General features: G+C 34.3%; 5 protein-coding genes across 12 annotated transcripts; 3 read left to right on the forward strand and 2 right to left on the reverse strand.

Moving 5' to 3' along the window:
• The first annotated feature begins 1,231 nt into the window (after nucleotides 1-1,231).
• Nucleotides 1,232-7,655, forward strand: LOC8284021 (carboxyl-terminal-processing peptidase 1, chloroplastic). Of its 4 annotated transcripts, XM_015719455.3 has the most exons (12): nucleotides 1,242-1,850; nucleotides 1,948-2,067; nucleotides 2,601-2,738; nucleotides 3,492-3,596; nucleotides 3,675-3,843; nucleotides 4,514-4,590; nucleotides 5,003-5,047; nucleotides 5,307-5,390; nucleotides 6,345-6,383; nucleotides 6,465-6,527; nucleotides 6,950-7,079; nucleotides 7,174-7,655. In XM_015719455.3, the coding sequence occupies exons 1-12, from the start codon at nucleotides 1,449-1,451 to the stop codon at nucleotides 7,227-7,229; spliced, it is 1,428 nt and encodes a 475-aa protein (XP_015574941.2). In that variant the 5' UTR covers nucleotides 1,242-1,448; the 3' UTR covers nucleotides 7,230-7,655. The 4 variants fall into 4 exon arrangements, with proteins under 4 accessions (XP_015574943.2, XP_015574940.2, XP_048230995.1 ...); XM_015719454.3 differs by having other exon boundaries at nucleotides 1,237-1,850; nucleotides 3,492-3,843; XM_048375038.1 differs by lacking the exon at nucleotides 3,492-3,596 and having other exon boundaries at nucleotides 1,239-1,850.
• Nucleotides 7,656-8,736: 1,081 nt separating this feature from the next.
• On the forward strand, nucleotides 8,737-11,581 carry LOC8284022 (PLASMODESMATA CALLOSE-BINDING PROTEIN 4). The gene is made up of 4 exons (XM_015719541.3): nucleotides 8,737-9,133; nucleotides 9,993-10,523; nucleotides 10,818-10,860; nucleotides 10,948-11,581. Exons 1-4 carry the CDS (start codon nucleotides 9,067-9,069, stop codon nucleotides 11,177-11,179), a joined length of 873 nt encoding a protein of 290 aa, XP_015575027.1. The 5' UTR covers nucleotides 8,737-9,066; the 3' UTR covers nucleotides 11,180-11,581.
• Nucleotides 11,582-11,840: 259 nt separating this feature from the next.
• LOC8284023 (cold-regulated 413 inner membrane protein 1, chloroplastic) lies at nucleotides 11,841-13,364 on the reverse strand. Of its 2 annotated transcripts, XM_015719542.3 has the most exons (6): nucleotides 13,037-13,342; nucleotides 12,795-12,923; nucleotides 12,612-12,707; nucleotides 12,477-12,541; nucleotides 12,318-12,387; nucleotides 11,841-12,234 (listed from the first exon to the last, which is right to left on the reverse strand). In XM_015719542.3, exons 1-6 carry the CDS (start codon nucleotides 13,189-13,191, stop codon nucleotides 12,069-12,071), a joined length of 681 nt encoding a protein of 226 aa, XP_015575028.1. In that variant the 5' UTR covers nucleotides 13,192-13,342; the 3' UTR covers nucleotides 11,841-12,068. The 2 variants fall into 2 exon arrangements, with proteins under 2 accessions (XP_015575028.1, XP_048230965.1); XM_048375008.1 differs by lacking the exon at nucleotides 12,612-12,707 and having other exon boundaries at nucleotides 13,037-13,364.
• Nucleotides 13,365-14,065: 701 nt separating this feature from the next.
• Nucleotides 14,066-14,644, reverse strand: LOC8284024 (egg cell-secreted protein 1.1). Its single transcript, XM_002519700.2, has one exon. The coding sequence runs from the start codon at nucleotides 14,636-14,638 to the stop codon at nucleotides 14,231-14,233; it is 408 nt and encodes a 135-aa protein (XP_002519746.1). The 5' UTR covers nucleotides 14,639-14,644; the 3' UTR covers nucleotides 14,066-14,230.
• Nucleotides 14,645-16,049: 1,405 nt separating this feature from the next.
• LOC8276148 (pre-mRNA-processing factor 39-2) lies at nucleotides 16,050-24,036 on the forward strand. Of its 4 annotated transcripts, none has more exons than XM_048374583.1 (12): nucleotides 16,050-16,171; nucleotides 16,397-16,500; nucleotides 16,808-17,037; nucleotides 17,714-17,881; nucleotides 18,149-18,515; nucleotides 18,599-18,742; nucleotides 19,647-19,799; nucleotides 19,906-20,022; nucleotides 20,414-20,494; nucleotides 20,685-20,834; nucleotides 21,258-23,087; nucleotides 23,685-24,036. In XM_048374583.1, exons 1-12 carry the CDS (start codon nucleotides 16,135-16,137, stop codon nucleotides 23,688-23,690), a joined length of 3,387 nt encoding a protein of 1,128 aa, XP_048230540.1. In that variant the 5' UTR covers nucleotides 16,050-16,134; the 3' UTR covers nucleotides 23,691-24,036. The 4 variants fall into 4 exon arrangements, with proteins under 4 accessions (XP_048230540.1, XP_048230541.1, XP_048230542.1 ...); XM_048374584.1 differs by having other exon boundaries at nucleotides 21,258-23,081; XM_048374585.1 differs by lacking the exon at nucleotides 17,714-17,881.
• Nucleotides 24,037-24,725: the final 689 nt, after the last annotated feature.

Raw genomic sequence — 24,725 nt, forward strand, 5'->3', positions numbered from 1 at the left:
ATATCATATCTATTTTATTTTCATATTTATAAATTATTTCTAAAATATATCTTATTTGACTACTATAGCTAATAGTTAATGACTAATAATATTTAATAAAATTTTATTAGCGGTTATTGTTAGTATATTAAATGATTATTAAAAGTATTAATTTGTTATTAAATATATTTTATTTATAATATTATATTTAATAATATAAATTAATAAAAATAATCTAAAATAACTAAAAATAGTATAGTCAAAATTTTAGTTTAATTGTATTTATTATTAAAAAATCTATATCTAAATTTTATTAATAGAAATTTATAATTTTAAATACTATAATTATAATTATTATAATTATCTAGATATTAAAAATAATCTTTAAATAATAATTATTTATTATAAATTTAATTATATGAAATAAATCTAAATAAATATTATTAAAATAATAAAAATAATATTGTCTAAATAAATAATCAAATAATTTGAATAAATAATAATAATAATAACACTTGCCAACTTAACTTGAAGATGAATTCATATATTAACTTGAGTTGGATTATAAGTTAGATTTCTATGCTGATATTTATAAAAAACAAAAAAAAAAAAACAAAATTAACGGAAAAAGAAAGAAAGATAGTCGGGGTTCCATATTCTCCACCTTTGTTTTTGGAAATGGAGGGTGGATGGGATGACCATACCTGCTTGTATTAAAGAATACACACTTCCATTAGGAATTTAGGTGGGCTTCTCTTAGTGGACCACTCCAGGCCCAGTCACCAGGGCGATATCGGCCCATCTCATGCGCAAAATGGTATGATTTAGGTTTAGGTACATGTTTCTTTTTTTTCTTTTTTCTTTTTTTGTGAATATTTTTATATGCAAATGGATAACGTCCTTAACAGATGGAATTGGATATCAGACCAGGGAGGGATCGGGATCTTTTCATTGGCAAATTTTTTGATGATAAAAGCCTTAACCCTAATAAAGCAAAATAAAGATAGAATATTTGATGACAGAGAAAAGGAGAATTGTAATTAGGTCAAATCCATTAATCATCTATCAGCACAAAACATCAAAAGATTTCATGTGGACCATTCCTAGGTAAGGTTTTCATGCTATTAGGTATATATCACTCATCTACAGTTTAAATGAAAACATAAATTACAAATAATAATAAAAAGATCATAAAACTGATTTTAAATAAGAATATATGGAACTCAAAGACTATCAATCCTAACTTACGAGCTTCAAATTCTTTAAATGTAAAAAGTTGGCATAAATTTATTTTACATTATGAGTTAAAATGAAGGGCAGCAAATACACTCTTGTCTCTTGATGATCAGATTACTGTGAGATGTTCTGATTCATTTATAGGGATAACGCACTTTCAGTAGCAAAAACCAACCTCCAGAGACTTAAAACCAACCAACCAACCAACCAGCCAAAAACAGAAAAAATCAAAGATGAATGTCTTACTCTGCAACTCCTCAGCTACACTCCCATTATCACAATCTTCATTATCTTCTCCCAAAGCACCACCCACAAAGTTCTCTTTTTCCCTCAACTTAAACAACCATACTACTACTTGGGCAAGAAAAACCTTCCTCGGTGCATTAACTGGAGTGCTTTCTTTCAATCTCTTACTCTCTTCTCCATTTTCACTTGCATCACAGTCACCCTATCCGCAACTCCAGTTACCTTCTCCTCCTAATAATTCTTCAATAGAGCAATGCCAAGAACAAGAACAAGTGGAACAAAATCAGGAAAGTGTCACTAATGAGGGAATTGTAGAGGAAGCTTGGCAGATTGTTAATGATAGCTTTCTTGATGCTGGTCGCCATCGCTGGACTCCTCAATCTTGGCAGGTAAACAATCCATTTGTTGAAACATTTATGATCTTTATTTGACTATCTTTGCAGTCTCAGATTATATTATGTGAAGTTTAAATCTTTCTGGTTACAGCAAAAAAAGGAAGATATCTTAAGCACTTCTATTCAGAGTAGATCAAAGGCACATGATTTAATTAAGAGGATGCTTGCTAGTTTGGGCGACCCTTATACACGTTTTCTTTCACCTGCTGAGGTAATATTTGTCATTGTCATTTTCCTGTTACTGTTACTGTTACTAGGTATTCTTTGTCTAGGGATTGAAATGGTTGAATTTTATGTATTTCAATGCCAAAAATTGTTGGCTAGATAAGGAGAATACCCATCAGAAGAAGTTATTAATATGAATACATAAGTTTAGAGTTTGGAGGGCAATATAAAAGTGTAATGCTTAGTTGTAGCATACTTCATAATTTAAATCCTGTCGAAACACTGGGGGCTTATGTGAATTTGAGTGCCGAACTTTTCACCTGGAAAGTTATATCTATTCCATGATCATAAATTAAAGCAGGTGAAGCTTTGGTCAACTACAATTTCTGATTGCACTGTTTCTCTATTTTTTGTTATAAATAAGTTATTCTGAAGATGTGAAACTTTCTGTTGCAAGATGCATTTATTTGTGACATCATGTGGACTTGGCTCTTATTGGTTACATATGCACATGGACTTACTTATGAAATTGTCAGTTTTCTTATTGCATGACATCTGTCACCCTTTGTCATATTAAAGTTCTCGAAGATGGCAAGGTATGACATGAGTGGTATTGGAATAAACCTTAGGGAAGTTCCAGAAGAGAATGGAGAGGTGAAACTGAAGGTACTGGGATTATTACTGGATGGGCCTGCCTATACTGCTGGTGTAAAACAGGTAGCTATGGAGCCAAAACTGTGGATGCAACATGCCAATGCCTATTTTTGGTTGATGCTTCTCTTCTTTTTATAATTTTGTAATTCTCATTGGTTGCTGGAGTTGGTTACATTATCATCTTTGATTTTAGTTTAAGTGATGAGCACTCTCTTCCTTAGTTTGTGGATTTGTTATAATTATTTCAAAAAAGGTTTTGTTTTTCAATGTTTGCTTTTATACTGATCATATTTTTCCTATTTGAGTGAATAATCTATAAGATTCATGAGGCAAAATACTATTTACTATTTACCATCCGGCTATTAGTAGGTCGCTATCTGGCATATATTGGTGCACTATTTGTGGGTGCATATATCAATTAAATTAGAGAAAAAGAACTTACTTTACACTTAATTTAAAAAGTTCATAATTCTACCCTCTCCTCTCGTACATTTTACATAGAGGTTGGGCAAACTATGCTAGCAATCATGCATATGACATTTCGTTTTCTTTCGAACATTCAATAACTTGTTTACCATCAAGTTCTACTGCACTGTTCTCTTAAAAAGCACTGCCAAGTGGCCTGCAATTATGTTTGTTGTGAATTTAAATTGTAAGATCTCATTAGTTATTCACGTGACTTTATCTACTACTTTCTTGGCTCTATTAGTCCATGTGGGTAGAAAAATTTTCCATCTGGTTGACATAATTGTGTTTCTCTTCATAAGAAGAGGTACATGGAGCAAGCTTCCTTATTCTTTCTAGTTATTTAACTAGGGGGATGAAATCTTAGCTGTTAATGGAGAGGATGTCAGAGGGAAATCAGCATTTGAAGTATCATCATCGCTACAAGGCCCAAATGAAACATTTGTGACTATTAAGGTTTATCAGTTTGGCACTACAGCTTTTTGGTATTTTATTGTTTTCTTGATTGTTGAGAATACAAGTGACCAATTACAGGTGAAGCATGGCAATTGTGGGCCTATTCAATCTTTAGAAGTTCAGCGACAACTTGTTGCTCGGACACCAGTCTTTTATCGCTTGGAGCAAGTAGACAAAGGGACCACTTCTGTTGGGTATATGCGCCTGAAAGAGTTCAATGCTTTGGCTAGAAAAGATTTGGTAATTGGTAAATGTTTATCTATTTGGCTAAGTGATACTAGTTGTATTGCATTAACTTGATGGGTGCACTTCTCTTTGTTTCTGTCTCGTGACTACTCTGGAGTTTTAAATTAAGTCCATTACAGAAACAGAATGCATGGGAAAAAGATTTGTGAAATTCTGAAAATATACACTAAATCATTTAGCACCATGGTAATCAATTTTGACAAAAAGACGGTTTTACAATCTACCATTAGTCTTCTATTGAATTTTACACAGTAGACTGAGCAAATTTGGTAGCAAAATTTAGTTATTGTTTTCTTTGTTCGTCATGCTACTCTGCATCTCAAGGACAGAAATGAACAAGTTGTTGAGAACAGCTATTATAAAGCTTATAAAATATAAACAGGAAATGAGGTGTTAAAGTCTATTTTGATGCAACACATGACTTTGTGAAACACATCAGTTCTGAGAAATTGAAGCTGAAATGGCCAAATAATCCAGAGGCTCTAAAATTAACTTTTCCTTTTACATTTATTTTCTTCATCCTATTTGATAGTTATACTTCTTTGGATAGCTTGCATGAATTTCAGTTTGTGGAGCATAAAACCTTATTTGGTATTTCCCAGTTGGGTATGCTCAAGGTTATGTAGTTGTGTCCCTATTTAATATAATCAAGTAAATTATGACTGTTTCAGCAATGAAGCGGCTGAAAGACATGGGTGCCTCATATTTTATTCTGGATCTTAGAGATAATCTCGGTGGACTAGTACAGGTTTTTCCATTCACTTTACCTTCTGCACTAAACTTTAGCTGAATATATGGCTTTGATATAATAACTTTGAAAGAGATGAAGCATGCATTTTGAAAATGGAAGTCCTCGCCGTTTAGCCATAGGATGAGATGTGCTGGATGCATATGCTCTTGAATTCTTGTATTTGTGAATGCATAAATATATGCGCCACTTGAACTCCTAGACATAGGCACCTAAGCAAGCATGTTCAACGTAGAATGCTGTATCTTAGTAAATAACACCTTATAAGTAATATATGTTTATCATAATAATAGCACGCTATATACCGTGAGTTAATTGTAGAAGAGATGATCAATCTGCACAATAAGTTATGTTATTTCTCTAAATTGAATCCAATTTTGTCAGCTTGATTCAATCATTTTTCTAATTCCAGGCTGGGATTGAAATCTCAAAGCTCTTTCTAAATGAAGGGGAGAAGGTATGTTGGTTCATGAAAATTTTAACTTTCCTAGTTAGCTTTCTTGCTTGCACATGGGACTCCTACAATTGTTTTCTTCTGTATTTTTTGGAACTTTTTCTTTGACATCCAAATTTCTTAAAGTACTTTGTTATCTTTTCAAATAAAATCTTAGGCAATTCATTAGTAACTTGTGTTGGATGGCATCTAGCATTATATTTGATGGTATTAGTCCCTCATGAATGGTTACATCATTTGTTGATTTACCTTAATGGAACAGGTGATTTATACTGTTGGAAGGGATCCCCAGTACCAAAACACAATAGTTGCTGATACTGCACCTTTGGTTACGGCTCCTGTTATTGTATGTTCTCTTATGTCTAAGACATCAACAACATTGCATGCATTTGTTATCATCAAAAAATCAAATAAGGCTTGTCTCCATCAAAATTTATGAATATCTTCTTCCAGCAGCATGTTTTATTTATTATTTGTTTGTTCATATTTATTTTTTTGGGCCAAGCAACAATATATGAATCAGTGGGCATGGAAATGAGCTGCCAGCATTAAAAATGAAGTTCAACTTAAGTAAGCTGAAGTGCAGTGTGCGTGTCTAACATGAAAAAAGACTCAATTAGTCTTATTCCATTCATTTGGTTTTAGATTTTGGGTAGGAACAAAAGAGTCAGCCAGTCAGAAGTTAAGCTTGTTGCAGATGACATCTTGAAGTATGAATGGTCCTGGCAGAAAAGGGCTTGAATTACCAAATATAATTGATGGTTTGACTCAGCTTCTTTTATCTGCTGACCAAGCTGAAACTCAAGCTTAAACTTTAAATTTCTATGAATTTCTTTCTGAAACACATGATTTAGGTAGATCCATAACATAGAATCGGTAACTGATAATACCACGTGGCACATTGGAAAGTAATTGTGGGTTTAATGTGCTTATAATAGTCTAAATGAGTTACTACTAACACCTAAGGGTTACTTTTGGCCATGTGAGCAGGCTCATACCCGCCTCTAGTTGTTGGGTCTACAGAGGCTTCAAGATCTTTTTTCCTATAAGTTGATTAAAAGAGGAGTATAGAACTAGAATGGCAATTTGTGAATCTAAAACATGGCTTTCTCAAACAATTATTCCATCTGGTGGGACTGAGTGAATAATGAGAAGGGAATAATTATGTATAACTGGTTAGTGTTCTTAAGCTTTTTGACACCAAAAATACAGTTCCTGTCATCATAAATGAGAGAATTTTTTGATTATATCTATCTCTTAAGCATGTTTGTGACTGTGGTCAAATCATTTCCTCATGTAGGTTTTGGTGAATAACAATACTGCTAGTGCAAGTGAAATTGTGAGTTTCTTGAACCAAAATATATGTGATATTTAGCTGTTGCAGTTAGTACTGTATTTGATATTGATACTTCTATTTCAGGTAGCCTCTGCACTTCATGATAACTGTAGAGCAGTCCTTGTGGGGGAGAGAACTTTTGGCAAGGTTAGCTTATTTTGCCAGTGATTTATGCTATTTATGGTGCTGCCACATTCTCTTTAATTTATGCAGGTAATGCATTTCTTATGATATATATACCAAATCCATCTAGAACGTCCTTTTTCACTTTGTTTAAGTTATAGTGGTGCAATACTTCACTGGTGGTCCTGAGGAAATCTCAAAAGCTGACTGATCACATATTGGCGAAAAATAGGATTCATCCCCTTGGAACATAAGCTTATTTTACAGTGTTTCACATATATCTGACTGAAGTTCACTCTAAATATATTTTTATCTGTATGAATAGTGAATTATCAAATGCAACCCAACTACTGAATTTGGATAATTATGAGACCTTGAAGTTCTGAGGAAGAGCAGTTTTTGCCGGATGTTTTAACAGTTCTGATGCTATTGAAAAAATATTTCAGGGCTTAATTCAATCAGTTTTTGAGCTTCATGATGGATCTGGAGTGGTGGTCACTGTTGGAAAGTATGTCACGCCAAATCACATGGACATAAATGGCAATGGAATAGAACCTGATTATCGAAATTTTCCAGGTTAAAACTCATCGCCATATTTTTCATCCTCTATTTCTTTTGAAAGTCAAATGGCAGGAGCCATTGATAGTTGAAGAACCCTCTCTCTATGCAGCTTGGAGCGATGTTACACGGCATCTATCGCAATGCAACATGAATCGACGAGGATAAACCTAAAGTTTGCATTGCGTTTCGTTCTTGAGAAGTTATTCATATTGGAGTGAAGCCGTGATATAATCAGCAGCCCTGTGGTGGTTGTGCTCATCAAGCTTCAACATAAATATTGCTGACACAAAGCATCTAATTTTTGTGAACTAAAAAGCATATGTTGACCAAAGGGGTCTATTTCTGCATACCTTCCAACAGAGTTCACATGCCTTACAAGATTGGATTAGTTTTATAGTCTTGAAATTTGAGTTCTCTTGGTTGTATCTTTGTTTCAAGAGAAATGTATCAAAAGAAGCTTAAAAGGAATCTTGTAGAAGGTTATAGCAGATGAATCAGCTCTATCTTCTAACATGATGGTCAAGACTATTGTAAATCTTTGTTGAAAAGAAGGTCAGATAAATTTGATATAAAAAGAATTTCAAACTCTAAGAACTTCGTGAAACCTTAGCATTTAAAAGGCGTTCATTTTGAACTTAGTGAAGTGTTACTTGTATTTTCTGACGGTGCTATCCTGCAAAATATTTAATTTCTCGGAAGTCTTTAACAAATGGGCATCTCCAACCATAAGCAAAGATGTAATGTTCCTTCCAGCCCAGTTGCTGATGAGGCCACTTGTTAGGTTATATTTATGACAGCCATACTTTAATTGCGGTAAGAACATAATGCTTTGCTTGCTTTATAATACTGTCGAATACATTATATATGCCAAGATATCTGCAGGCAGGTAGCCTTCAGAAGTTCAGATCACAGAAGCTTCATTATTAAGGAAAAAAAGAGTTCATTGTTTAGAAAGAAGAGGCACACTGGATCAGGATGTTGTGTAGATAATAAGAATATAATACAAAGCTTCAATTACAGACTCCAATTTAGAATCTCCATACTCAGATTGTTAAAAATGGAAGATACAAATATGTAGAATAGTGATTCTAGTTTTAATTGGTTCCTAAATTGGGAAATTGAGCAAAACCTACTAGTACTAATGAGATAAAAAAAGAAAGAAAGAAAGTGAGGGCTTCATAATAGATGAGGTATATGCCTACATATATAACTAAAATAAAAGATAGATTCGATGTTCAAATATTTAGTAATCTTTTTGCCAAGTTTATGCTAAATTAGGCAATATCCTGAACTTTACGTTTTCTCTTATACAAGGAATTCTGTGATTTCTCCTTGGGCAACTTGCATCTGAAGTTCTAAATCTAAAACACTACGCCAATCACTAACAGACCCAGTTGCTTGATAAGCATTTATTTTATTTTATTTTCATCAACTACAATTACTGAGGCGTATCGAACATGAAAAATCTATCTAGCCCACCTTTAACTTTTTCTGATTCAGTCCCATAAATCCCATAAACAGTAGAAAGGTAAGCCCAAAGGAGACAAAGAAAATGCCATAACATCAACTTCAGTTATTTAACTATCAATATAGCATCAAAGGTGCAACTGCATATGTATGTATATATTATATATATATAGCATCAGAGACATCAGATTTGCATCCCCAACATGACAATCTTTTTGCCTTTTCTTTTGTTTTCCATCTCATTCGACCTTTGTTGCCCTCCTCCTTTGCACCTTGTCTTGCTTGCAAAATTTAGCTACCTAAATGCCTCCTTTCTCAAGTTTTCTGATATTCCTAGCCTTCTCTCTTTCCGTCTCTCTACGATCCAAGAAAGCTTTGATTCTTCAAGTTTTATTTTATATAAACATATATAAAGAATGATACTTAAACTCTTCTTCTTTATATTAACACCATTGGTTCTTCTCTTGCCTTCTCCATCATTGTTCTTGACATTCAAGAAACTTCAAAACTGCATTTCACAGAGCAGCTCTGAGACATGGGTTCTGAATCGGTTGTTCAGTTTTCTGCTTTCTTCCTCTTCTTCTATCTTTTCTTCAGTTCAGGTGATTTGCATTCTTTGAAGGGTTTCAGTTTTCAGTACATTTTTACATCATTTTATCTTGCATTGGAATATAAAATGAATGATTTTACTTTCATGTCTATGATCAAGTAGTTACATTGATATTAATAGTCGATCCTTTTCCTTTCTAGAAATAAAATACAGACTTCATTATAGTTATTCCACTTTAAACTTATTTATGTAATCCTATTTTTCTTTTTTTCTTAAAACATTTTAAGTTCTACATTCTACTTCGAGTTTCCGAAAAATCAGTAGTAGTTCATGTCTTTCATGAAAATGGATTATTTCATTTTTCAATCAAATGTCTGAACTTTTAATTTCATTTTTATTTTGATAAATGTCTGAACCTTTAATTTCATTTCAATCAAATCCTGATTGGATGCGAATTCGACCCTCACCCTCTTTTAGTTTCATTTTTGATATCGAGTTTTAGATAAGTTTTAAAAGATACCATACCTCAATGATTTGAATTTTAGGAAACTGGGATAGAAGTGATAGAGAAAATGTACCCTCCCACTCCCTCCCTTCTATGTTACTCCAATACATGTAAACAACTACCGGAAAAAGAATTGCAATAGCTAAATCATGGTGAAAAAAGAAAAAGATTTTCGATGAGTCCAATGTAATATTTATGTTGTTTTTTGTTTTAATATAATATTTATGGTGAACAAAGAAAAAATATTTTCGATGAGTCCAATATAATAAGATACCCTTTAGTATCTTATGGAGCTGTTTGTGAAAATCCTCAAGTCATCAATTCGAACTAGGCAGCTTTTTTATCTTGTGATATAAAAGAAAAGGAAAAGCTTATCTTGCCTTTTTTGTTTTTCAAATTTCTTCAGGTTCAATTGTTGCAGAAACACTTCCTTTGGAAGCAATCCAGGATGACAGAATAGCAGACAACCAAGAAAACCAGATACCTTTCTCATCTCCAGTTTCCACCACCCAACTAGACACAGTTCCTACAGTTAACCCAACAACCACACCTATTGTAAATCCAATAGATTCCCCTCCAGCACCAGTTGCAATTGATTCGCCTCCAGCACCAGTTGCAATTGATTCGCCTCCAGCACCAGCTGCAGTCACTACAACACCGCCGATGCCACCATCCACCACAACTCCAAGCTCATCAGGAGGTCAATGGTGTATTGCAAGCCCAACAGCTTCAGAAACTGCTTTACAGGTAGCTCTTGACTATGCTTGTGGCTATGGCGGGGCAGACTGTGCAGCAATTCAATCAGGTGGAAGTTGTTATAACCCAAATACCGTCCGCGACCATGCTTCGTACGCCTTCAATAGTTATTACCAGAAGAATCCAATTCCTACCAGTTGTGTTTTTGGCGGAACAGCACAACTTACCAGCACTGACCCAAGTAAGCAGTAATATTCTTGTTGATATATAATCAGTGAATTCATCTTTGAGATTTAAGAGCATATTTCCAGGATCCTAAAACCATGGGACATCTATTGTCAATAATCTAGATTCATCGCTTGAGTCTTTCCATAAGATAATTTCTGAAGCAAAAAGAAAATCCACGAGTCTACCAAAGATACTCCCTCCCCAATTAAAGTTTTTCTATTCTATTCAATTCCTTGTGATGAAATTTTCTGAATCTTAAAAGGCTTTCTCTGTGAGATTTCCTGACATAAACATTTGCACATTACAGGTAATGGAAACTGTCACTTTGCAGCATCCTCATCAACACCCAGGTAATATTTCATGTTTGTGTGTAATACAATTCCTCTTTGCCAAAAATGATGCCAATAGAGAATTAATTCTTGCTTTTGCCAATGCAGCATAAGTTCACCAGTCAACCCAACACCAACACCAACCATTCCAACTCCTACAATCACCACTCCAACTACGATGACTCCACCAATGACAACCACACCTGGTGGACCAACAATTTTTGGCGTGGCAGAACCCACAGGCCTGCCCAGCTCAGCCACCTCCATTTCATGCAGTTTACTTCTCCTCTATTCGATGACAGCTATTGTTGGATCACTTCTTGCTGCAAATCATCTCTAGGCATATGGAATTAAGTTTACAGCTCTTTTAAACGAGATGGAAGTTGCCTTGCTTTCATACCAAATTTTCAATTTTTAAGCAGGCAGGGAGATTCAACACCCACATATTCTCTCAAAGCCTCATTGTCACCGTACAATCTATCTGCTATACTGCTGCTATGTCAGCATATTAGTCGATTAAGAAGTCCAAAGAAAAGGGTATAGAACGTCTTAGGTTCTTGTACTTGTAGGAAAGTTAGATTAGTTACTCTTTCTTGAGTTTTATTAGCATAATAAAATATTAGATAAGCTTCTATGCTTTAGAGCTACTCAAACAGATAAGAAGAATGTACCCATTATTAGCTAGCAAGTGAATTTAATTTTATGAATGGGAAGAGCAAGAGCAACAACTACTTTCATAAAATAGTGCATTATCAGAGCTAAACACTGCTAACCTAACAAGCAATAGAGGAGACTAAGCAATTGATCAATTGGAACTGGAGTAGACTTCAATAAGCACAGCCACACAGAATTGATATTGGTCTTTCACCTCATACACTCATACTAAGAATTGACGTTACATAGAGCTATAGCACAAATGCAAACATATGATAAGCTTTTCCATGCCTAGAAGGAACATGAAGCACGTTTTGAGATAGAGGAATTTGTTTGGGCCTTCAAAATTCAAAAAATAAGATACAAATGCATATCAAACTCAAAGTTAAATATGGTATAATTGTGGGGGATGATGGTATTTCAACCCGATCCTTTGATACAAGCTCAAGTTGTAGACTTTTTATTACTTGTTTCAGAGAAATCTATCTCTATGTAACATGAGATGAAAATAAAGAACCAAAAGGAATTTACAGTAGATATACTGATCATAAAAGGCACAAGAATGTATGTTAAATTCAGAATAAGAACAAGCATGAGATAACAGTAACGCAAATGATGGCCAAGGTTGCAACAATTGAACCTTGCTCAAATGCTTTTTGCAAGTTGCCTGCCCTTGTAAAATGCTGGAAAGCCAAATAGCCTGCAATCGCCAAACCAATAGTAGCACCTTCTTGTGTTCCCCTGCCAATTCAAAATTGAGCAAATTTAATATAAGACAGCAAAATAAAATAAAGTAAAATAATATAAAATAAAATAACACTTACCTGAGGTTCGTTACTTGATAAGGTGCCACAAGTACCAGAAGTAGTGCCAGAAATGGCAACTCAAGTTCACCTAAGAATAAGAAATAGCAAAAATTGGAAATCAATTGGATCTCCTGATGTCACAGTTAATAATGAAAAGTAACTAGCAATAGAATTTACCAGGGATGAAGAAGAAGAGACGGACGAGAAGTGCCAAGAATGCTGTCCAAATACCATATTCACCCCTGCAAAAACCATACTCAGATAAGCCACCAACCACGCATGAACTAATTATAAATTAAGAAAAGAACTTAATTCATCCAAGAAATGACAGTTGATGGAGCTTGTAGAGCCAATAATGGAACAACAAAAGACTTCTGAATTGCAGTTCCCTTAGCAACCATCAAAATTCTGCAACGTAAACAAGATTATTTGAAAAATAATTGTGTCTTGGTGCAAGATTCATAGATAAAGAGAAAGAGAGAGAGAGAGTCATACGCAGAGGAAATGGTAGAGATCCACTGTAGATTACTCGTAGAGAGAGGTCCAGCATAACAAAGCGCACCAAATCTTCTCACTTTCTTTTGCAATGTCATCCTGTCGTTATTTCCTTTATTGATACAAAATCTGTAACAAGCAAAAAATAATTAAAAATGAAGGGCGCTCGTAACATATTCTAATTTTTAATAAAAGAAAACAAAGATAATAATAAATTTAGATTCTAATCGACTGCTAACGACCTAAGCGGATTAAAGGTGATCGAGGAGCGAGGTAAAATAGAAGACAGCTTGCACTGAACGTGAGACGGAGTTGGTACGCAGAAATACTGCTTCTGGAAGCTGTTTCGGGGAGTGATTGCTGATGATATGCATAAACACGCCATGTTTTTGCTCATTTTCTTGATTTGTCTCTTTAAAATGGCCCGTCTCCGTTTGCGGGCCAAACAGAGCAAGAAGACACAGAGAAAGCTGAAAGCAGGAACAATAGAGTGATGACGATACGGTGACGCTGTGATGGATATTTGGCAATTTATAAAAAGTATGGTACTACTTTATTATTGCTGTTGTTTGAAGTAATAGCTTGGTGCCACGTGGGCGGTTCGCGATTCCATATAACGGATCTGAAGAGCTATACCGAAAGCTTTACCGCAGTTTCTAAATTAATTGCCAACAGTCTCCTTTACTCATTCTTGGATCTTCCAATCCAACCACGAAATGGGCCTCCACTCAACCTCGGAAGGCGGTGATGAAGGGGAATCGCCTTCTTCCTATCCCTAGCCTAGCCTAGTGTGTATCAATTAAATTGGGCACAAAATGTATGGACACCCCAGCAATAACTATAACTATGGCCTAAGTAAGTCTCGCCACTTACAAAGAAAAGAAAACAATGATCTCACCCATCGCCACTACAAGCTTGAAGCTGCATTAACGACTCCTCATCCAATATTAGTCCACCCATAACAAGGTTTGTGCCTTTGTGTTGTGCTTAAAGTCCAAGAATGATCGTGCCTTCATTGCTTGGATGATGATTTAGATTCACAAAACTTGCTCTTATATAAATATGAATTATGTCTCTATATGTTGTCAAGTACAAAAAAAGGAAGAATATCAAGAATATAGTTACAAATCAACATCAGTTTATTCTGTTTCTTGATGAGCAAATTTAAGCTGCAAATGTTTTCCTACTTGAATCATTCACAAAACCAAAAGTAAAGCAAGGCATAATAAATAATAATAATAATAATAATAACATGGTGCAAAATAGCTATACCATGATTTAATTAAGAGTTCCAGAAAACAGAAAAGCGTGACCAAAATAACATAACCAACTCGCAGAACACCTTAATTATAATTAAAACAACGCACGCTAGGCCAAACCAACCATAACCCAATATTTAATATTATATTTTTCATTCAAATCCAAACGATCTGCACTCAAGGAACCAAAGGGTACTGCTCGCGAACGACCGTATTAGGCACCACATTCGACGGAGATGGCGGTGGCGGAGAGGAATTACCATCCTCTTTAATGCAATATCCTTCAAGTATGTCACCCTCTTCTGTAGTAAACCCTAGTGTATCAATCAAATTAGGCCAGCATTGTTCACTGATGGTACGTATAGCTTGGCAACAACCGTGACCTAAATGTGTTTCGCCATTGAGAAAGAAAAGGATTATCTCAGTAGTGCAAGCTTCAAGTTGGATCAGAGAGTCCCAACAGTTTGACGATTCTTCATCTAATTTCAGTCGAGCCGCGAGGTTTGAGCCTGAGGCCATGGCCTCGTTGTTTAAACTAGCTGCTAAGAAAGCAATGAAAACAACAAGCTTAAGACTGCAAGCCATTTTTGAGAGGAAAATATAAAGAAAGAGAGATAGATATTTGAGAGATGGTGTGAAACCATATAGGGTTTTTATAGGGAAGCTGGTATTTATGTTGTTTTTGAACGTTATGTGCATGGAGAGGTGCTTGCCATGATCAATAAGTCACAGGGGATACGGACAGGCACTGATAACTTTTCAACTGTAGCTTTTAGCATATCATTAGCTTCAACAAAACAGATCTTTGTTATTGTAACTGGCCATAATTAACTCCGATAAACTGATAATATGTATGATTAAATGAGCTAATTATTTTAGTTAAGTGCTCTCCCTCTTCTTTCTTTCTTCTCTTTACTGACATTTTTTCTGAAGCTATTTATCAAAATTACAGTAATAAAAAGTAAGGTATGACATTCTTAGTATATTTATTTAATAAATAAAATCTAAAAGAAATTCATTAAATAGTATTATGAATAATATAGATTCCCAAGTTATATTAGAAACCAATTACATCTTAATAAAAATAAATACGAGTGACTACTACAAACGCCACCCAATTACAAAAATCTTAATACATTCCATAATGTTATCACCTTTTTTTAGTACAACGCTAAAAAAACAAAAACTACTACTGCTAATAATAATAATAATTGAAGCAAAAAAATTAATAATAATAATGCATGTGTTTTTGTATAATCCATTAAAAACTAAATTCTCTTAAATATTATATGCAATAACAATATGTATAATTCTCCTTATTAAGGATTAAAAGATTTAAAATTAAATATGTATATAATTAAAAGTTATTTCAAAAGGTATATGTAGAAAACTATACGTATATTTAAGAAAATTTGTATTTTGTATTGAGTAAATATGAATTAATTATCATTTGTATAGCTGGATTAATTAAGATGACTATATGCTATAATGTACTTAGGAATTAGTGGTACTGGGGGCTAATTTAATTTTAATATCTGATTTTCTAAAATTATATTTAACTATTAATTTATTTTAATAAAATATTAATATTGCCTTTTTATTTAACTAGCATTTAATATTATAATGTGTCTAATATTATAATTTTATTTGATTAATATTTAATATCACGAAAAATGATTATATAAGTGATATTAATATAACTTGACAAAATAAATAGCTAGAGTAGCTAATTCCTATTATTTAATATGTAGTTTTTAAAAAAATTATTTCTTATATGCGTTGTCTCGGCTATCTTTCAGTTTAGAATTCAAACATTGGTTAATTATTTAAATTAAAAAATAATTATCATCGTTTTCTTCAGATTTTTTTTTTTTTTAATAATAATTGGGATGCTTTACAATCTCCTGAAAGTATTAGAAGTTACGGGCTAAACTTGGAGCAAAAAGGCCTATTAAATGGGCCAGGCCAGAAAGTTTAGTCCAATAGTTGAAGCGCTCTTTCTGTCAGTCACTCTTGCATAAAATCGATTCGAAACAGCTCTAAATTATAATCACAAAAGAAGCTGAAACTTTGATTAAGTAATGAGGGAGCAAATTTCAAATACTGGAGATTCTACCGGTAAAAATATATATATGAATATAATATCTCGCTTTCTACTCTTAGTTTATGTGTTAAGCTAAAGGTTGCGTTTTTTCTTCTTTTTTTTCGATCGTTGCTGATAATTTACTTAATTTGTGAGTAAAATAAATTGAATAATCTGAGAATTAATTATTATAAGTAAAAGAAAGAAAAAGGAGGTCTATATGCGATAACTAATCAGTTTTTGTTTGTTTGCTGCACCAGTTGTTGTTATTAACAAGGCTAAACTAAATGAAATTATTGCAAATGGCTCATTAGAGTTTGATGAATGGACTTCACTTATATCAGAGGTTGAAAAAAGTTATCCTGTAAGTAAGTTCAATTAAATAGCAAACATTTTGTTTCTCTTTCTGGCTCCAGTTTTACTAATTTGTATGTTATATCTGTTCAAAATCTCTTCTTTTGGTTGTTTCCAGTTTGGTTCTATGATTCTTATATTAATACTGTTGAATGAAGTTCAAACCTTGATAGAACACTGGAATTGGATAAATGTTGAAGTTTGGACAGTAAATTCATGTACAATCTAGTAAAAATTGCAGTAAATGTATGAGCAACATTTATATTTTAATGTGCAAGATTTGATGGGTACAAATATGGGTCTGCTTGATTTTGCAGGACAGCATAGAGGATATACGCTTAGTGTATGACTCGTTCTTGTCCGAGTTTCCTCTGTGTTATGGTTATTGGAGGAAGTATGTTAATCACAACATTCGTTTGTCCACCATTGATAAGGTGGTTCAAGTCTTTGAACGAGCTGTGTTATCGGCAACATATTCTGTTGATTTGTGGGTTGACTACTGCGATTTCGGGACACTTTCTTTTGAGGATCCGTCTGACGTTCGGAGGTAACTTCTAATCAACTTAGAGTCTGTATTGATTACCAAGGAGACCTGTTTTGGCACTTCTGTGTCTCTTTTGAATAATCCGTTTTCCAAATCATGATTTTATAAATTTGGTAACTGACAAAACCCATGCTTCCTTATTATTATTAGTCCTGCTTTAGAAATGCATGTGCAAGATTTGAAGATGATATACTCGGTTGCTTCTTGAAACTCGAATACCTTGACATTCCATAAAAAATGACCGAGTTCACATATCAGCCATCATGTCTTGACGCCTTTGTTCGCTTTACAGGCTGCATCTGCCTCAATTATGAGACTATAGCAGTCCTATCTGATTGTTAGTGGCAGCACTGTTGCAATCATTTTATACACTCACCCTTCTATAATTTGGAGACTGTAAAATGGAATTGTTACCAGCCTCATAATGTAAAATTGCTTGCTTAAAATTTCCATTGAACTTAAATTCTGCAAATGACTTTGTATCCTGAAACACAGTTATTGAAATACTCACTCTGTCCTGTCTCATCATATATTTATATTAAGCTAATAGGATGCTTCAATTATAACCACGTCCAATCTGTGTACTATATCCCTGATGTTTTAAACTTTTTAATCTTTTTGCTCAATGAAGGAGGAATGTTTAAGTTAATTAATAGTCTTTTCTAACCTTATCTAACAGATTATTCAAAAGAGCCTTATCTTTTGTGGGAAAGGATTACTTATGCCATGCCTTGTGGGATAAATACATTGAGTTTGAGTTCTCTCTGAAACATTGGAGTTCTCTTGCTCATATTTACATCCAAACACTAAGGTTTCCGACCAAAAAGTTGCATCACTATTATGATAGGTATGTCTTTTTCGTATGAGTTTCATTTGAAGTATTTTGAAAGCTTTGTTTTCTAATATCTACCTTAAAGAAAAAGAAGAAAAAGAAGTGAAGTCTGTTTGAGGGTTACTGTTTACTGCTGTAGTTACATTTCATTTGTCATATCTGCTTAATTCTGTAAATTTCTTTATTCCACATTTTTACAAGTTTCTCTTCTATTTTCTTGCCTCATTGGGTATATGGTATTATTCAGATGTATGACACGCTGGTCTTTGATTTCAATTTCAGTTTTAAGAAGTTGGTGGAAGTTTGGGAGACAGAAATGGAATCTTGTAGCAATTGTAGTTTGACAGAGTTAGTGGAGCTTATGCCTGATACTGAAGCTTCTATACATTATAACCATGATGACATCATTTGCATTATTAAAAAGCTTCTGGATCCATCCATTGGCTCAGCAAGGTCTAAAGTGCTGCAAAATTATAAAGCTATCGGAGAATTGTTCTTTCAAGAAGCTTCTAAGTTGAATGAAAAGATAAGTTACTTTGAGACTCGTATTAAGAGGCCCTATTTCCATGTCAAGCCACTCAATGCAAGTCAGTTGGAAAATTGGAACTGCTATCTGAACTTTGCTGAGTTGCATGGAGATTTTGACTGGGTATGGTTTATACCTTTCTGATGCTTATTCAGATTGTACCCATTGATCTATTGCATCTGAAATTCCTTAATTATCAAATGTAGGCTGTCAAACTTTATGAAAGATGCTTAATTCCTTGTGCTAATTATCCTGAGTTTTGGATGCGTTATGTGGAGTTCATGGAAAGTAAGGGAGGAAGAGAGATTGCGAACCTCGCATTGGATCGAGCAACCCAAATCTTTCTAAAGGTGTATATCTTCTTAACTAGAAGTCTGTCCTTTCATCATGAAGACACCAAAATTATCAATTGCATCTCTTATGGTGTTGTTCATCCTTTTCTTTTTTCTTTCTGTAAAGTGAATAATGATTGCAGTGGAAATCTTTGAATTAACAATTCCGTTTAGCTTCTCTGACAAATAACTAGTAATGCAAAGAAATAAACTCTCACTTATTTATTTAATAATATATGTTGTTGAAGTGATTGAAGAATACTGCATTTTCAGTAATCCAAGGGGGAATTGGCCCAAAAGTTGGATATGGGTCAAGACGCAATTGGGCGCCGGCGGCTGACTCAAGTGTCCCCCACCCACAATTCCTAGTCTCTTTTATTTAGTTCAATTTTGAGTCAGAAGTTCAAGCACGTGATATTGTGCATAATATAACTAAATCTTGCCCTAAAATTGATTTGACTTTTTCATTATTCTACAAATTGCAAAGAGTTTTGGTGACTTGGTAAAAGTTAGGATCTTGATGATGGATCTCAAACTCTATTAATTAGGAAACTAAGTAGGTTCATTGAAAGGTGTTAAAACCTTTTTAAATTAATGTGGAACCCATAACAGCTTAAGGATTGTACTGCTTGTAAACCGTCCAGTCCTTTTTGTAAATAAAGGGAAGTTTACTTAAACATCTACAATCACATGTTTAACGTTGTTAATGGTGAGTCCATTTCCACTTTCGTCATGGATTATTGCCTTGATTTGGCCTGTGGTTTGTATGATTATGCACATAGCTCTGGATAAGCTTGATTGGTTGTTATTTCAGCACAACTATGAGATCCTGAAACTATTGGATGATTCTACAGGATGCTTTGACTCAATTGCTTTATACTTGACTAAAGATGTTTATGGCTCACTTATATATTTGTTGCAGAGGGTGTCAGTGATTCATCTGTTCAATGCCAGGTTTAAGGAGCACATAGGAGATGTGTCTAATGCACATGCTTCCTTTCTTCGATGCAGTAAAGAATCAGATCTGGACTTTGTTGAGAATGTCGTAATTAGATCTAACATGGAAAAACGTCTAGTATGTAACTCATTGATCAATTCTTCTGTTATTATGAAAACAAAAGAATCCAACTGCTTATGCTGTCCAGATCAGTAATGACTATATATTTTTCTTTCATGAACAGGGAAATTTCATAGCGGCTTCTACTATATACAAAGAAGCAATAGAAATGGCTGCAAAGATGGAAAAATGGCATATACTTTCTATTCTGTATGTTCACTTTTCTCGACTTAAATACATGGTAGGTTTTTCTTGCTAGTCCAATTTTATGTATTTGACTACTTTTATCACTTAATATCTATCCATTTCTAGATTTTGATCATTATTTTCCCATGTCAAATACATCTTTTGATCATATGTTGCTTTTGCAATATTATAAATTACTTCTCTCTGCTTCCCAAAATTATTCATCTTCTTTCATGAAAAAGATAAATTACATTTGAATTCCTTGGATGTTATATATCTGTGATTCCTTGAGTGATTTTGGGCTGCTGACGCATGTAAGTTGTTTTTAAGTTGGTTAGATGTGACTTTTTGCAAAAAATTGAAATTTCATCTATGGTGTTTGTTACTTGACCATTTCTTTCTTGCTCAGTTAATATTTCCACTCTTACAGTTCTTCTGGTTTGTAGACTACTGATAGTGAAGATACTGCCAGAGACATCTTGATAGATGGAATCAAGCATGTGCCTCACTGCAAATTACTTATAGAGGTATATCTGCCTTTCTATATCACCATTTTCAGGTCTAGAAAGAAGAATGCTAATTTTCTGCTATTTCTCAAGTTGGGGTTTTGGTACTTTTAGATAAATTGTTTTTGGATTATAGCTTTGTGCAAATTTCCAACTGTTATAGGACAGTTTCCAGAAACTTGAAATGGTCGCTTTTTTGTTATTTGTACAGGAGTTAATAAAATTTGCAACAACTCATGGAGGGTCAAGGCATATGAATGTGATAGATACCATTGTTGCGAATGCAATATCTCCAGGGACAAGTGTATCTCAAGGTTTGAGTGCAAAAGATGGAGAGGACATATCAAGACTATACCTAGAGGTTAACTTTAACCTCTAACTTTATTTTTCTTTTCCCATTCTCTCAGTCTGGGATAAAGTGGGATGCAAATTTACATTTCAAATTGGTTTTGGTGATTTGTCATATCATACGAGTTTTTGTCTTTCCAAATCATGTACTTTAAAATGTCTTTTCGTAAGATCCTTTTGACTGCTAATGTAACTTTTATTCATAATTAGTATAAAGTAATATGAAGAATGATTTTACAGGAGATGTTTAAATTTTTTCTTCTGTATATTTTATGCATGAGTCAATAATGATAATTATAGGATTGATTTGCATCTGAGGCCACAAATTACTTGAACTGGTTAGCTTAATTTCTGAACCATTTTATTATTACGCGCACAATGTGGCTATTGCTCTTTCTATATAAAATCTCTAGTAACAAATGTGCATTGACAACAGTTTGTTGACCTTTGTGGAACTGTGAATGATGTGAGAAAGGCATGGCATCGGCATGTTAAATTGTTTCCATCTACTGCAAGGACTGCTTTGTTTCATCCAGCTATGGGAACTACACAATGGAAAATAGATATGGAAGAAGAAGAAACCCTCGTGAATCTGCCTCATCAGCTTTCTGGAGATTCTAGTTCTCACTGCCTGATTCAGTCATCACTGGAAGAAAAGAAACTATCCTCCCCACAAATAAATGATACTCAGGTTGCTCATCCTGCCACTGACCAAAAATTACCATTATTAACAAATCATGATATGTTACCTAACCGGGCAGCAGTCCAAGAATCACCATTGTCAGAAAATCACCGGGAGCATTCTGACCAGGAGAATGTTGATGTGCTTCAATCAGGAGAATCTGACAACATTATACACGAGGTTGTTTGTCCGGTGCCTCTCAAAGTTTCAGAGCCATCTGGAGATGTTATCAAACCAAAATGTCAAGGTGCTAATCGAACTGAAAATATGCCAGCTTCATTGGAATTCTCTAAAGAACATGATGTTGAGAAAGAGTTCGGCCAGGAGTCTGAACAGGATTTGAAGCCACCTTCACTGGAGAGACTATCCTTAGATCCCCAGGATTCCAAATCTCCCAGCCCAATCAGCCCCGTTTCTGATGATTATGGAGCTCCTAGAAATACCAGTTTGTCAGATGAAGGTTTGCAGAAAAGTGAATTAGCTCAGAGACATAGCACGTCAAATGAAACTATGCTAGAGACTAGCCAGAATGTTAAACTTGATCCTAGTATATCCAGCATAGTGAGCATTCCAGCAACGGTCTCTGCTGAAGCTAATCATGGGTATGCGAGTCCTTCATCTTCAGCAAGTAATCAGAATGTGATGGCACAAGCATTTCCACAGCCACAGAATCTAGCCAATATTGGTAGAAACTGGCATCAAAAGAGTAATTCTGACAGATTTCGTAGAGACTCCAAATTCAGGTTTCGTGGGCATTCACATAAAAGGCTGTATAAACAGCGGCAGACTTCTCCTCAACGTACATACCAACGAACTGAAAATGGCTCTCAAATGCCCATGAATCAAGATTACCAATCTCAATGTCAGTCTTCACAGAATCCACAAGTTAAGCAAGGTGGTCAAGTTCAAAGTCAGTATCCAGCTTCTACTGTTCATACTAATCTAACAGTATCTCAAGGTTGGTCAATGCATAATCTGCAACAGCAGAATCTCCCCCCTGCATGTCAATCCCAACCAGCTGTACAACCTGTCTTGTATCCTCAACCACAGATGTCTCAAAATCCTATACAAAACAATGAGCAACAAGGGGTCTTGCAAAATAACCAATCACATAATCAGATGTGGCAACATTATTATTACCAGCAACAGCAACAGCAGATTCTATGGCAACAGCAGCAGCTTCTGCAACATCAACAACCACAACAGCAACAACAGCTTTTGCAACAACAATATCAGCACCAGTTGCTGCAAATGCAATATCTTCAACAACAGCAAGGACCACAATTGCAACAGCAGCAATTACCCTATCAACAGCAGCAGCTGCAACAGCTTCAGCAACAACAAGAAGGACAACTGCAACAGCAACCGCAACAACTACTACAGCAGCAATCGTATCAGCAACAGCATCTAGTTAACATACAGCAACAGCAACAGCTGGGACTGCAACAGCCACAGCATCAACAGTTGCAATTGCAACTGCAGCAACAACACTATCAACAACTACAAACACCATCAATGCAACAGCGCCAACATGAACAAGAACAAGGACAGCCCAAGCATCAAATGAACATTTCACAGGTTCAGGTTTGCAAACAAGTTTTTAAATTTAACCTTGCGGCTGTCATAGATACTAGCATAGTAATAGTAATAAGATAAACTACATGGAGGGAGTGGGCCTAAGCAATAACATGAATATGTTTTTCTTCAGAATAACTTTTTTAGGTGTTTTAACTGTGCACTTGAGAAGATCCCCTAGATATGGAGTTTTCTTTTTGCACTAGTCACCACTGTATTGTTTATTCAGAGAGCCAATGGCATGTTATGAGTAATAGTTTGGAGATTATGTTTTCATCGTGTTCTACTAGTTACTAGTGTCACTAAGAATAAAGGCCCTGAGAATATTAATTTGAGAATGGTTCAAAACTTTGTGGCTAGGTGAGTTTTGGTATGTCATTTTATGAGAGTAAATTCGTGTCATGTAATTCAGGAAAGGTAAACCAGGTTTCATATTGCTGGTCACTCGGTTCATATAACATGCAATTTTATCTCTACATTGAATCGAACAGAACCAAAAATAACATGTTTTGAATTTGATTTATTTCCATTTTCTTTAGAGTTTATCCAAGAATTTTCAGATTTCCATTCAAATTCTTTGATGCATCTCTTATGCGATACTTGCAGGACTGAGTTGCACTTCCGCGATACTGGTGAATCCGGAATTATTGAATCGTCTGCATCTCCATTCTTCAAATCTCTCCAAAACTTGATTTTGACACATACTCAACCCCGTGCTAGAAGGTACCTTTGCTAATACAGAAGAGAGGATCCATTAATTAATATCTAATTTGATCAAAAGATAGGCAATGCTAGTAGTTTGTTATATCATTACTTAAAGACCTGGAGAGCTATAATTATACTGTGGATGTTAGAAGAGTGCTAGATCTGGGAGTATAAATTTCTTAACTTGTTATATACTCATTGTATAAATTTCTTGCACAATCAATGTTATAAATTTTTATGGCTGTGTTAGCAAGGAAATATTGACAGGCGTCCAGGAGGAAGTTGCATCAATCACCTTTAATCTTCTTTTTTGTTTCCAATTGAAAAGTCTGATTAACCAATATGTAAACGTGTATACCTGCTTGAGAAACTTAATTGTCGCTATTTTACAACTTTCAACTTCCGTGTATTATTGATGGGTTTGAAGTACAGGCAATAAAACTCCCTTGGTGCATCACTTATTCAGCCCGCCGAAATTCGTTTGGTTAAAATCTATTAAAAAATTTATTTTATTTGAAAGAAAAGAAATAAAAAAAGAAGAAGATATTTTAGTATTATAAAATATATTAATTTACTAATACAAAATTTATTTGTAAATTTTTTCTCTTTGAAATTTGTTTAACTGTAATTAATTTTATAAATTTATCATGTAAAATTTTAAATTAGTTTTTATTTCAGTCAAAATATAAAAACCTTAAATTTCATAGTTTTCAAATGAATTCTCTTTTATAAATTACAATGAAAGAATGTAATCTATTTTTTCTTCCCTATTTTTCTCCAATTACTGAATTGCATGGAATATAAGATGACTTCATGACATTTTCCTTTATATCTTGTCAGGAGAGGCTGGTTGCTCTCTACTAATGCTCACTGGTCAGATAGTAAATGTCAGACAGGCTCTAGTGGAAAACATATTTTCTGCTAAAATCGATTTGTTTCATT

Source organism: Ricinus communis, chromosome 5, assembly GCF_019578655.1.
Source record: "Ricinus communis isolate WT05 ecotype wild-type chromosome 5, ASM1957865v1, whole genome shotgun sequence".
Lineage (NCBI taxonomy): Eukaryota > Viridiplantae > Streptophyta > Magnoliopsida > Malpighiales > Euphorbiaceae > Ricinus > Ricinus communis.